The following is a 13484-nucleotide window of genomic DNA, read 5'->3' as shown; positions in this document are numbered from 1 at the left end:
CTCCAGGGATGCTCCAGGGTCTCCACCCGACCCCCTTTTATCCACGATTAATCCTTGTGTTTGAAACACGTCCTCTGCTCCTGCTTTCAATTTTTGGGGTCAAATACGGAAAAATAAATACCTCATTTTCACGACCATAAGGTGCACCGCACTAAAAGGCGCACTCTCAGTTATGTGTGCCATTACTGTGTTTAACTCACATATAAGGCGCACCTGATTATAAGGCGCGGGTTTTATATACAATCCACGCCCACACTTCCCCCTTTAACGTTCTCATGGTGTCCTCTACTACGTCCGCCTTACAACAACAACAACACACACAAGCATACAAGTTTGGGTATTTAAAAACAGAGTGGGAGCTAAACTGAGTTTGGTATTCACATTTTTTTACCAGTAATCGTCATCAATTGAACCCATGGAAGTCCTCATCCTCTGCTTCTGATTTGAACATCTGCCCTAAACCTCCATCAAACATGCCAGGTTCACTTTCTTCACTGTCAGAGTCACTTTTGCTTTTGCGAAAGCAACAACAGCACCAGCGGACACGTTAGCCCGAGCGTCTACAATCCATTTGCAAATTGTGGCGTAACTCGCCCGGCGCTGCCTTCCACTCTCAGTGAAACCGTGGTCTCCAAGAAGACTTTTCGTACCATGTTGTGCGTCTCGCTACCGTCCTGGTCCTTTTCTTCTCCACAGTGACTCACCGGGACGTCGAAAGTGAGCGGCACCTCGACCATGCTGGTGACGTGGCTGGATGCGTTTGTCGGCCATGTTTTCAGGGTTGTTAAAACACCGATGTTCTGCATAACGCACATACATGTTCTTTTATATACAATCAACGCCCACACTTCCCCCTTTAACGTTCACATTATGTTCTCCACTACGTCCGCCTTACAACAACAACACACTCAGGGCGCACTGCACTATAGGGTGCGCCGCACATTTTGAAGAAAATCGAAGACTTTTGTATGTGCCTTATAGTCGTGAAAATACGGTAATTGCTTTGAGCATTTTCTAACTGGAGAAGCACAATGAGTGGTTTTGGGACATGTCGGTGGAGGTCCCGGTGAAGCCGCGGGGATTCCAGCGTCTGTGAACAGCTGCAGCTCAGGACGCTAACGCCGTTGTTATCACGTCCCCATTTGTTCCGAGGATTACTTTTCTTCTCCTCCTCCTTGTCATCCGTGCACTGAAATCCCACCAGGCAGGAGCTCAGATGTCCCGCGGACAACTTTAAATAACGCGGCGCCGCGCTCGCCCTCCGCCGCACAATAAGAAAGCGAGACGCCGAGGCGTTTTTAAATACCCCGGGTGATTTAGCTCATCTTAACATTTAGGAGCTATAATACATGATGTCACATTAGCTTTATTACCCCTTAATATGCAGCTTAGAATAATAGCCTTTGCTGAAACCCGCCGTGATATTTCTATTACGACGGAAAACCTAGCATAACTCAGGCTGGATGTTAATATGCAGGTGGAATCCCATTAGCATGCCGCGCAGGTAGCCTATAGCGCCTACTGTCTGTGTCTGATTTGACAGGCTCTTTTTCTCATTCCAACTCTTAAATGGAAAATACTCCGCACTCCATTTATGTTATAATAGAAGAGGGGGAGTGGGGGGTAAAAAGCGAGCGGGAGGTGGTGGAGAGAGATGGATGAAGAGGCCGGGACAAGAGCGAAAAAGAAAGGACAGCGGTGAGAAAATTACGTGGCGGTTTGTGCTGCGGGGCGTTCCATGCGGCGAATGGGGAATGGGGGCAGATTAGCGCTCGCCGCGATAACGGCGGAGGTGAGGAGTCGGCGCCACCCTCCACCCGTGCATGGAGACCACAAGGGAAACGCGTAAAGCTCGCTTCCGGCCCGACGCCATTGATGGTGCGTACCTTCCAGCTGAGGCGGAGGCTGGTCTGCGTCGCCGCCGAAAGGGTCAGGTTGGAGGGGTGGGTGTCCGGGGCGGCCTGCAGGGTCTGGATCAGCCTGGAGGGGGCGCTGCGGGGGCTGGAGCCCACGATGTTCACCTGCTGCATTCGGAACCTGGAGGGACCAGAGGGCGGACCGTCAGGTTCGGGTCTACATCCAAATACTCCAAATCCATTGTGGAACATTTACGAGCAAATATTTCAAGAGAGGAAGACCAAAGAGAAGATTTATGGACGTCGTGAGCTGGTGTGAGAGAGGAGGATCCAGAGAATAGGGTCAGATGGAGAAGGTGGATTCGCTTTGGCGACCCCAGAAGGGAAAAGCCCACAGGAAAAGAAGAGTTTGTGACCGGGGTGCAGGACATGTATGACTGTGACAAAGTGATGGCTGAGATGCTTTGGACATGATGGACAAGGCTGATTCTCTGTGGCGAGCCTTGAAGGGAAAAGCTGAAAGGAAGCTGAAAGAAGATTTCCCTCGTTTATTTCAGTCGTCCTGGAGTTGAACCATCAACCTCTATGTACAGTGAGAGGGCAACAGAGGGGGAAGAAGGTCAATTTTAGCTCTCCTCAGCCGGTTAAGAAAATTTCCGGTTAAGAAACCGATATCGGGAGGGTATCTTCTTTTAGTGCAGCTGATCAGCGCTGGAGGTGGAGCTCAGGTACTTTCCCTCAGCTGATGGTTGGCTGCACCTCCCTCACCTTCAGGGAACCGGTAGACGTTGAGGTCACTGAAGGAGAGGACGGACTCAGGGACGAGGAAGAGCGCCGGGACTCGTGTTGCAGGAGCCAAAAGGGAGATTCACGGATGGCGTGGAAGCGGACATGAAGTTAGCTAGTCTTGCGTGTCTTGTCCAGAGTCCCTGGGCTTTCACAAGCTGCAGGTTCTCAGGGGGAACTTCTTGATCTACTGCAGCATCCATTACTTCTTTTATGAATATTACTCCTCTTATTGTATTAGCATGTAGCCGCTGGCGCCTCCAGACCCTCCGCTGTCCTTTTCTCCCCCTGGTCGAGGCAGAAGGTCGCCGGCGTCGAGTCGGGACGCATTGCGGCTCCCGGGAGGTCGGACGGAGGCGGGCGGCGTCGGTAAACTCTTCCGCTCGTCTTTCATTCAGCGGTTGTATCTCCTGCAAACGGCAAGTTAACGTGGCCCGCTGTGAAAGCGGTTTCCTGGGGGATTACAATATTTTCCTCCTTCACGTCGGCCCCGGAGAAGAAGAGGTTTGAGGCACGGCGCGCCGTAGGATTCCTCCCGAAAAACACGGCTGCATCGGCGGGTCGTCTCGGGACGCTCCAGTCAGAACGGCAGATAAGAGTAACTGTTGACACGCACGCGGCGAGACTTGAGGGAGCACTTGTTACTTCTAAACACGACCACGCCTCGCCTCGGCGTGGTGGAACGCGTGAGGAGCAACATCTGCGAGCTCCAGAGAAGGTGGTAAAGAGAGGCTTGAAACAGGAAGGAGGGGGAGAAGGATAAGAAACAGACAAGTACATCGCTTCATCTAATATCCCGGTGGTGTCGCGTGTGACAATGTAATCCCTGCTAGCACACACACACACACACACACACACACACACACACACACACACACACACAATCCCATTACAGATGAAGGGAGATGCAAAGAGCCTGACGGATGCAGCAGACGCCCAGGATGGAGAGACGGGAGGGAAAAACAAGGGAAAGGAGGAAGAAGCTTTCTTTTCGCCTCTCCACTTCCTCCTCCTTCTTCCCCCTCGGCTAGTTTTGCGGGAGGGTAATAAGTATCTGCATGCAGCGGCGGAGAAGGTTGCTGACAAACAGGAAATAAAAAAAAATAAAATAATAAAAAAAAGTCCGGGGATGGAACTGTCTCTCCTTGTGATTTATCGAACCTCCGCCGAGGCTTGCAGATCTGCAGAAACCGCTGGAGGGTGAGATCCAGGAGCACCACTAGATGCTGTGTGTGTGTGTGTGTGTGTGTGTGTGTGTGTGTCCACCTGTATTGAGTGAACGGCGTGAGGTTTGGGACTTCCAGCGTATCGACGTCGGGCTGGTTGTCCTGCTGGAAGACGATCCTCCAAGGCCCCGCCTTCCCGTCCTCCTTCACCACCTGTGGACATGAAGGTGCAGCAGGAGTGCAGGATCTTCTCGCGTCGCCTCCAGGGAGGAGCATGGAGGACGGAGCTGCGCCCACCTGGCCTTCCACGATCCACCTGGAGATGGCGGTCTTCCCGTCCGGACCGGGGCGGAAGCAGAGCGTCGCGGTCCGAGGGCTGATGTTGGAGATGACCAGGTTTGACGGAGCACCTGGAAGTTCTGGAGAAAAGGCGGCGGGAGTCAGATGGAAGGTCACCATTTCCCTCACAGGAGTATTCGACGCATAAAAATACTTATCATCTAATCATTCAGCACTGACTGTCTATCTTGTCTGTCTCTAATGGTAATGAGATAATGTGATTGGCCGAGAGGCGAGGTTCGTCATGTTAGCGCGCCGCATGTATGTACACAACGTTCACCGTCCCATCTGCATGTCATAAAGAGACAGGCAACCTTTGTCCAGTCAGGGGAGGCAGGGGAGGCCGTGCCTCACTTGCCAATCTTGGAACGAAAAAAAAGCGAAATGAAAAAAAGAATTACATTATATATTATCAGGGATTTGCACTATAGAGGTATTTTTCGTTTCACTTCACCAGTTTTAAATTGTTTTTGATTCAAAATGGCTGGATTTTTACATTTACAAATACTGAGAATAGACGTGCGGTGAGGCAGCGGACTGTTGAGCCTCAACGTAGATTGTGTGTTGACAGCTGACCGCCGGCACGCTCTGCAATAAGACCGGATTGCTGTCCATATAAAAATGTTTAAACAATTTTGCTCGATGAACTACATTTCAAATGTATAAACAACCGCATGTGTGTTACTAGTTTCTTGTGCTGAGCGATCAGAAAATGGCTGCTCAGAGCCACCAGGTGAGGCACGCAGCTCTCCTGCCTCACAGTAGGGGGCGCTCCCAATTCCAGGGATGCTACTTGCTAATCCTTGGCCGCAGCAAGCTAGAGTTAGCATGTCAAGTGCAGACCATCCATTTATTTTTTTTCCTCACTTTCAAAATGGAGGATTCGATATTCATAATTAGATAATTTTCTAAATTGGACTCGCATAGATTTCCTTTATAAGTAAAGAGAAGACCATAATAACTACTTTTTCAATTAAAAGTCTTTTTTAAATGCCACAGTTTGTACGTGTGAAGAAACATAACCCGCTAACTGCCGCCAATCAAATGCTAAATAAGCTACTATGTCGGGTTGATATGTTTGTAAATCTGATCGCGACAAAGGCAGTGTGTCAGCGCACGTCACTCATTTGTGCCAACATCCACCTCACACACACACACACACACACACACACACACACTCACACACACACATGGACTTGAATCAGCAGAAACTATGATTTGACGTAACTCAGAAATATATATGAGCTCATTTCCTTTAGTTTCCTGACTCCCGGGCGTTTAAAGGGTGACCCCTCCTTAAATTTGGGTTCGTGCAGCTCCCCTCGCCAGCGTTTTGTGCGTGGTTGTTTATTGTTGTGTCCTCGGCGCCCCCGAGAAGACACATTCATGCCTCAGTACGCGGGAACAGAATAGTAAAAACCTAAACAAATGGACTCCTCTGTTCGCTACGTTTAGATTTATGCCGCTTTTGTCTCCGGGAGAGCAACCTGTATTTGGACCGCCGTGATAAAAAGGATGCAAAGACGGCCACGCCGAACACCAGGTCTGCGCTTCATTCTTTCATTCATTCGTTCATTATCTGCAGAGTCTTGTGGAGCTGGAGCTAATCCCAGCTGTGATTGGACGAGAGGCGGGGTTCACCCTGGACCGGCCAATCACAGGGACACATACAGACACGCAACCATTCACACGTCTGGACAATGTAGGGTCTCTAGTAAACCTCCTGCAGATGTTTGGACTGTGTGAGGAACCCGGAGAACCCTGAGGAACCCCACGCAGAAAACATGGAGAACTTCCTGTTTCCCACAGGATCCCCTGTCGAGATCCAATCAGGAACCTTCTTGCTGTGAAGTGGAAGCGCTAACCGCTGCGCCGCCATCGCTAAAACCAAAATACAGAGGCCCCATAAGATAAAAATCACCTTCTATATCAATTTTTCAAGATATGAAGCACGATTCAAACAAATTTCACCCTTAAAATACAAAAAAATGTCATGATATGAACACGAGAGCGAGAAAATCAAGATTTGAAATTCGCGCAGTGCGCCTCAAGCTAGCTCAAACAACTTGAATACGCTTCATGACGCCTCTGCATCTTGTGGATCGGCGCTTCAAGCGTTCCTTGACCACGTGGTCCAGGTCGTTGGTCCAGTGTGCATCTCTTGTGTGGCATCATTTTATATCTTTGTGCTTAATTTAAGTGTTTAATAATCATCATCTCGGGCCTAAAGAAAGCAAGAGATGAACCCAGAGAGAAGATGCTTTCAATGGAAATGAAGCAAGAAATAAAAGCGAAGCACGAAGTTGTGTACGTGTAACCTGTATCACACGTGAGTTTAACAGCAACGCTTCCACCAAATGTACCATTTTGGGCGGTTTGGAAAGAATGAATATGTTTTGTGTTATTTTAAAAGTGGAAAATTCATTTAAGATATGAAATATCAACTAAACCACTTCTGGAACAAACTAAATTCACCGCTGCACTTCAAATATACACCGTGGGTTTCCTGAGGAGGTCCACCTTCAGTCCGGTGTCCTCTGATATCTTCTCAAGCTGTAGCTCAGAGCGAATTGAACCGTGTTCTCGGGCAGAATGAACACATGAAGGCTCCCTGTGGGAATCCGGCCGAGGACCTTCTCTCTGTGAGGATCCAAGCGCTAACCGCCGCGCCGCCGTGTGCGCTTTTACTTCTTATACTTCAAGTACTGGCGCTCAGGTAAAGCGTGCCGGGGGAAATGATGTCAGCGGTTCTCGCAAGAAGAGAAAGACCTTCTATGATCTACAATCGGCCTCTGGAAGCAGAACGTTCTCAAAGAAGTGCTAACGCTACCGAGGCCGGTGCGTTTTTCTGTCGCGGCCGTTCGTCTTCCCGCGACAGCGCCGTTTGTTTCCGCTCTCTGGGTCGACGACACGATACCGAGACATAAATCTGCGCCGGCGCGGAGGTGAGAGGGTGAAATGCGACGACAGCCCGAAAGCTGTCGGCGGTTTGCCGGCCTCTTAAATTATATCTGACCCGTTGTGACGGCGTCCCTCCTCCACGCCGCTAATGAGTGACGGCGGCCAGAAGTGGAGGAGAAGATGCCGGAAGCAGGAAATGATCTGCCTCCAGTCCCTTACGGAACCGTCTGGTGGAGAGGCTTGGAGGACGCCGTAGAAGACGCCCCACTCCACCACGCCGATGCTCCTGTTAGCGAAGGCGCTCCTGCCTTCTTGTTCGTCGGAAGCAATCAGGTGACGACTGGACGCCTTGCTGGAGGACACTTCTCTCTTGGAGAGCCGGTGAACAAACATGTAACCTTCACGCGCCCACAAGGTCCTTTGCATGCATCCTGCCATTCATCCATGCAATAGCAGCGCATGTAATCAGGTTAGCTCCTCCACCTCACAGCAAGAAGGTCCCTGGTTCCTTCGCTCTGAGGTACAAGTCCAGAGCACTGAGGGTAGACCTCCTCACGAATCCAAAGCTTAATGTTTGATTCTGGTTTTGGTGATGGCGGCGCAGCGGTTAGCGCTTCTGCCTCCCAGCTAGAAGGTCCCCATTTGGATTCCCACAGGGTTCCTTCCTGTGTGGAGCCTCCAAGTTCTCCCCATGTCTGCATGGGCTCCTCAGGGTTCCTGCCACGTTCAAGTGTTCAAGTGAATGTCATCCCTGCAACACGCGTGAACGAGCTTGTATCTCCACGGCTGGTCCAGGACCAACCCACCTCTCGCTCAATGACAGCTGACGGCTTCAACCAGGGGTCGGCAACCTTTAGCACTCCAGTTGGAGGTTGTTTTTTTTTTTTTTTTTTTTGGTTTTATGCTACACATAAGCAAAATACCGTCAGCGGGAGAACGCGATGCTTGTTGGCGTAGAAGCGTCCGAGGCGAGGTGGTCGGCCTCCCGCCTTCTAGACTGCTAACCGATTGAGCGAAAACCAGATATAGTGAATCTTCTTCTTTTGGTTTCTCCCTTCAGGAGTCGCCACAGTGAATCAACTTTCTCCATCCAACCCTATTCTCTGGATCCTCCTCTCTCACACCAACTACCTTCATATCCTCTCTCACGACGTCCACACCTTCACCTCTTTTCCACACTCTCCTACGCTCTGGACTGTTGACCCCAAGTACCTGAAATCCTCCAGCTTCTTGATCTCCACTCCCTGTAGCCTCACCGTTCCACCCGAGTTCCTCTCATTCACACACAGATATTCTGTCTTGCTGCGACTCACTTTCATTCCTCTCCTTTCCAGAGCATACCTCCACCTCTCTAGATGTTCCTCTACCTGTTGTCTGCTCTCACTACAGATCACGATGTCATCTGCAAACATCATGGTCCATGGAAATTCCTGTCTCACCTCATCTGTCAGCCTGTCCATCACCATTGCGAACAAGAAGGGGCTCAGAGCTGATCCCTGATGGAGTCCCACCTCCACCTTGAACTTCTCTGTTACCCCTACAGCACACCGTACCAGTGTCTCACAGCGAGCATACATGTCATGCACCAGTTCGACATACTTCTCTGCTACTCCAGACTTCCTCATAAAATCATGTTTTCATTCGTTCATTTTCCACACCGCATGTGACGTGAAGGCTGCAAAACCATTCAAACGTCATCAAGAAAGAGAATGCGAATGAGAGGGTGAATGGTTGGACGTCTCTGTATGGGACCCTGTGATTGGTCCAGGCCAGGGGTCGGCAGCCTTTACCGCTCAAAGAGCCATTTGGAGCCGTTTCCCCACCGCAAAGAAAACACCGGGAGCCGCACGACCCTTTGGACATTTCAAATGAATTAACATGGCATATAATGGTTATTTTATTTTTTATGCTAACACCAAATGAGTTGCATTTTTTTAAATCAGTGAACAACTGCAGAGAAAACAAAATGAAATTTCTGCATGCTAAAAAACATATTGAACTCTTTTGATAAAAAAAAGGCGTAAGGTCAAAGGTTAGTTTTAAGCAAAATACTCCGTGTTAATTGGAGTCCTTGTTGGATTTCTGAAAAAAAAACAAAAAGCCAAACTCGAATAATCCACCGGCAGCAAACCTTTTACCGACGCTCGCGGTCGCTTAATAAGACCGACAAAAATATTGGAACACGTTTTATCTAGATGTTATAAAATCACCGTCATCCTCAAATTTAAAATGACCTTTTAAGCTAAAATAAAATCCATTTTAATTCGATGCTCGTTTATTATTTTCAAAAGCCGCAGGCAGCGACGGGTCGCTTGAACGGTCCGGACAATGAAGGATGAATGAATAACCAGGAAACGAACCCAGTCGGAGTAACTGACGTGCGCGTCGGATTCGGCCTTCGGTCAGCAGAAGCGCACGTTCGCACCTCCTGGTCTGGTTGTTAACCTGGCCGGAATAACTCACCTGGGACCAGTAATGTGTTTTGCATGCGCACAACTATAACGCCGGTAAATATTCCCGTGAAGGCTTTACAACTCCCACTCTTCAAGGCGCCACACGCAATTTACTGCCGCCACTGAGCGCGCCGCCTCACTGACAGCTGTTGGATTGGATTGGATTGGATTGGATTGGATTGGCCTGGCAGGCCTTGGGCTGAGACACCCCATCAAATACCTGCTTTTCCTTGTTTCTGCGTTTGAATCCTTCCAGATCGGACATTTCGGGAATGATATTTAGGTCACGTGCCGAAAAAAAAACACGGTCGGGTTAAAATAAAATGGCGCGCGGCGGGCGTCACGTCGGCGCGCGATCCGGGGGCGCCGCGAGCGTGACGGGGAAGTGCGGGGTTTTGATAAAAGAGGCGGCGTTCATTCTGCATACGTCGCACATGTACGCCGCGGAAAAGGGGAATTATCGCCGTCGGCCGCCATTGCTCTTTGAGAACACGCGGAGAACTTGCGAGGGGTTTACAACGCGGGGATGTTGATATCAGCTGGCTCGTTCAGATTAATGGCAAAACTCTCTCAGTTCCATGAATACATGAATAAGTAAACAAGGCGAGTATCTATGAATCCTACTCTCCCCGCTCCTTCTTTTGTTCTTTTTCCTTTTTCTCTCTCTCTCTCTCTCTAATCTCCAATCCTTTGTCCCTCGTCCTTCCTTTCGGTCTTTTGCATTCATGAATTAATGACTAACCTCTGAATCTCACCATAAAAAAAAAAAAAAAAAAAGTGTCCGTATCCATCTCGCTTTCGCTCCTTCTGCTTTTTATTCATAAATTAGTCATCGGAAAATGTTGAGACAAAAAAAAAAAAAAAAAAAAAAATCTAGCTCTTCTTCTTCTTCTTCTGTTCGCCGCCGCTTCCAATCTGAGCTCGGCCCGACTTTGGTCTTCTGTTCTTTGGAGATTGTATTTTCCCGCCGTCTCTCTTTCCTCCCCTCATTACGTCCCTCTGTTTGCTCTCCCTTCTTCGCTCCTTCCATCCACCATTTTTGCCTTTTCGGTAAATCGCCGCTGATCGTGATTGCAAACCCGCGATTACTCGGGTCACACAAACACATGCACACAAAACCAAAGTGAAACCCGTAATTAAATATGTCATTGATGAATGAATGCGCTTTACCCGGCGGGACTCCGGTGGAGATGGTGGCGGAGGTGACGGCGCCGCGGCCGGCGGCGGTGAGCGCCGCCACCTGCAGCGTGTAGACGGTGGTGGACGTGAGGCCCGTCAGCTGGTGCTGCAGCGTGGAGTTGGACAGGGAGCGTTCCTCCTGGCTGGACGGCACGCCGGACACCTCCCAGCGCAACGCGTAACCTGCGGGGGGGGGAAGAAAAACAAACCGGCGGCGGCGGCGAGGGGTTTATGAAGGCGCTTCTGGACACGGCGGGCGGGCGGGCGGGCGGGCGGGCGGGCGGGCGCTACGCAAACACACCGGCGCCGAGGTTTATGCATCAGAACGTGAGCAGAGCAACACTCGGAATCCCTGTCTGTCCCATCACATCCACAGAGTCATGCATCACTCGACGCCTCTTTCCAATGCAGATGTGTGTGTGTGTGTGTGTGTGTGTGTGTGTGTGTGTGTGTTAAATCCACTTGTGTGTAAAGCCACCAGAGAGAACGCGCGGTCCCTCATCTGTCTCCCTCCTCGCCAGGTGCTGGATGAAAAGCAGGTTGAGGAGAAAAGAGTAATGGGCAAGGTGACCTTGGATGGATGACTGTTTTCCTGCAGTGTGTGTGTGTGTGTGTGTGTGTGTGTGTGTGTGCGTGTGTGTGTGTGTGTGTGAGAGAGAGAGAGAGAGAGACAATTGTGCAGTGAGTTGTCAGTCTATACGATGGTAAGGATATGTAGTTGTCTGATGACGGGCAGAAATAGTGCAGCCATGTCAACGCTATTACACACACACACACACACACACACACACACACATTGTGTGTGCAGCTTTCAACAGCTTGTCATTAGCGATGGATTCCTGAGACTTTCACACTGCGCCACATAGCAACAACGAGTCAGCGGGTCACCGTTAGCGTCGTCTGCAGACGGATGTGAATGTGAAGACACGGCGAGAAGGTTCCCGTGTCCCTCACTCGCGTCTTCGGCTTGAAAATCCACCGTCGCGTCCGCGGACGGACGGCGGTTCTTACGGCGAGGGGGTTCTTACGGGTCGAGTCGGGTTCTCACCGGTGATGATGCCGTTCTTGTCTTCCGGCTCGGCCCAGCTGACTTTGAGGGACGTGTCCAGGATCTCGGTGAAGCTCAGCCGGCGGACGGCTCCCGGCGCTGGAGGGAGACACAGCGGACGCATGGCATGGGATCAGGCCTCTCCAGCAGCTCCACGCAGGGTAAAAACACTCAGAAAGCTAAAATCCTCTTGTAAGGACCCAAAAACATGGTGGTTTAAACCCAGAAACTATCAATGTGCAACTATTTCTCATGTCAAACATTTCACTTCTCAACACGACATGGGGCTTCCAGTTGGCCGGAAAGTCCGGTTCTCAGCGGGTTTGCACCGCAGCTTTCTGCCTCCATGGCTGCGCTGGACTACAAAGACTACAAGGACTACAAATATGGCCGACCCGGCGGTGACGTCGCAAATGACGGATTCGGGATTTCGGCTTCCAGGGGAGAAGAAAGAAGCTATGTCCCTCTGCAAATGGAGAACAAAATCTTCTACATGATCTGCTGTTAATCATATCTGCATTGACCGCCACGCACCTGCACACACACACACACACACACACACCTGCACACGCACACTCGCTCGCAGACACACCAAGCACACTCCTGTCATTTCTCATTTTATCCATGCCTCTCTAACCCCTCTCCCCGCAGAGCGATTAAGCTATTCATCTGAAACATTCAATAACACAATCACACACACAAGTAGGCGCGCACACACACACACGTGCACACAGGCACCAAGCGCGTGCACACACCCACACACAAGCGAAGGCTATCATCAAGAAAGAATTACACCCACCGTTAACTCTGCAACACGCCCAGCACCCAATCAATGTCTGTCCACATCTGTGCGTGTGTGTGTTTGCTGATGTGTGTGTGTGTGTGCGTGCACAAACATGGCCTCTAATACCCCTTCCCCACTCGATAATTGCCGGTTCGTAATAATTGCTCGTCCGCCTGTCCATAGGCTATTTTGTTTACTCGGAGGCGCGACTGTGTGGCCATTCTGTTTGCTCATGGAACAGTTGGCGGTAAATAGCGCTACGCCCGAAAACATATGAATCAATTCCCGTCGAAAAAAAAAGAGGCGGCGGAAGGAGAGGGGAAGGCGTCCCCGCGGCGAGGCTGAAACAAAGTGTGTGTGAGAGGAGCGAGCAGGCGCCCGGTGTGCAAATATTGCTGAGCATCGACTGTAACAGCTGGACAGAATGCGGAGTGAGTCGATGCTATTCCATTAGCATTCAAGCGGGGGGGGGGGGGGGGGGGGGCTGCCACTGCTGTGTGTGTGTGTGTGTGTGTGTGTGTGTGTGTGTGTGTGCACTCACTGTCCTCGTGCGTCTGCAGTAGGGTGGGCGGGCTGCGGGGGCCGTCGCCGGGTGTGGTGAAGCAGAGGGTGGATCCGAAGTACCAGGTGAACTTCCTGAGTCCGCTGACCAGCCCCGTGTGGCGTGAGCTGGGGTAGTCGGGGGTGATGGTTACTATGGTAACGTCCTCCGGAGACCGTTCGGGCCACACCAGCAGCTGAGCGAGGCAGAGGTGACAGCGCGGTGTTGATTACCTTCTCGTTGAGGAGCTAGAAGCCACCGGATCTCACTTCGCCGCTTCGCCGTTCGCTCCCATTATTTTCACCCGGTCGCTACCTACAATCAGCAGCGCTAGCTCAGGGCAACAAAATCTTATTATTCAGATTGCACATGTGAGAAATAACTTAACCGCGAGCGCAGCGCGGGTTCCGGTGAGTCTCCAAATTGGTTTG

At 50.7% G+C, this 13484-nt stretch overlaps 1 protein-coding gene across 1 annotated transcript in view; it reads right to left on the bottom strand.

Annotated features, from left to right (window-relative positions):
* Positions 1-13484, bottom strand: part of sdk1b (sidekick cell adhesion molecule 1b) — a 276904-nt gene that overhangs the window by 38234 nt on the left and 225186 nt on the right. The window contains exons 20-25 of the mRNA XM_086156189.1: positions 13054-13249; positions 11729-11827; positions 10672-10863; positions 4106-4227; positions 3909-4021; positions 1887-2037 (exon numbers count right to left, since the gene is read on the bottom strand). Coding sequence (XP_086012315.1) covers positions 1887-2037; positions 3909-4021; positions 4106-4227; positions 10672-10863; positions 11729-11827; positions 13054-13249 — 873 coding nt within the window. The remainder of the gene's footprint in view (positions 1-1886; positions 2038-3908; positions 4022-4105; positions 4228-10671; positions 10864-11728; positions 11828-13053; positions 13250-13484) is intronic.

The sequence above is a fragment of the Fistularia commersonii genome, chromosome 12 (assembly GCF_037954325.1).
Source record: "Fistularia commersonii isolate RoL2024-O1a breed Wild chromosome 12, RoL_Fcom_v1.0, whole genome shotgun sequence".
NCBI classification, from domain to species: Eukaryota; Metazoa; Chordata; class Actinopteri; order Syngnathiformes; family Fistulariidae; genus Fistularia; species Fistularia commersonii.
Note: the sequence above shows the minus strand (reverse complement) of the source record. Positions and strands in the feature narration are given on the sequence as shown.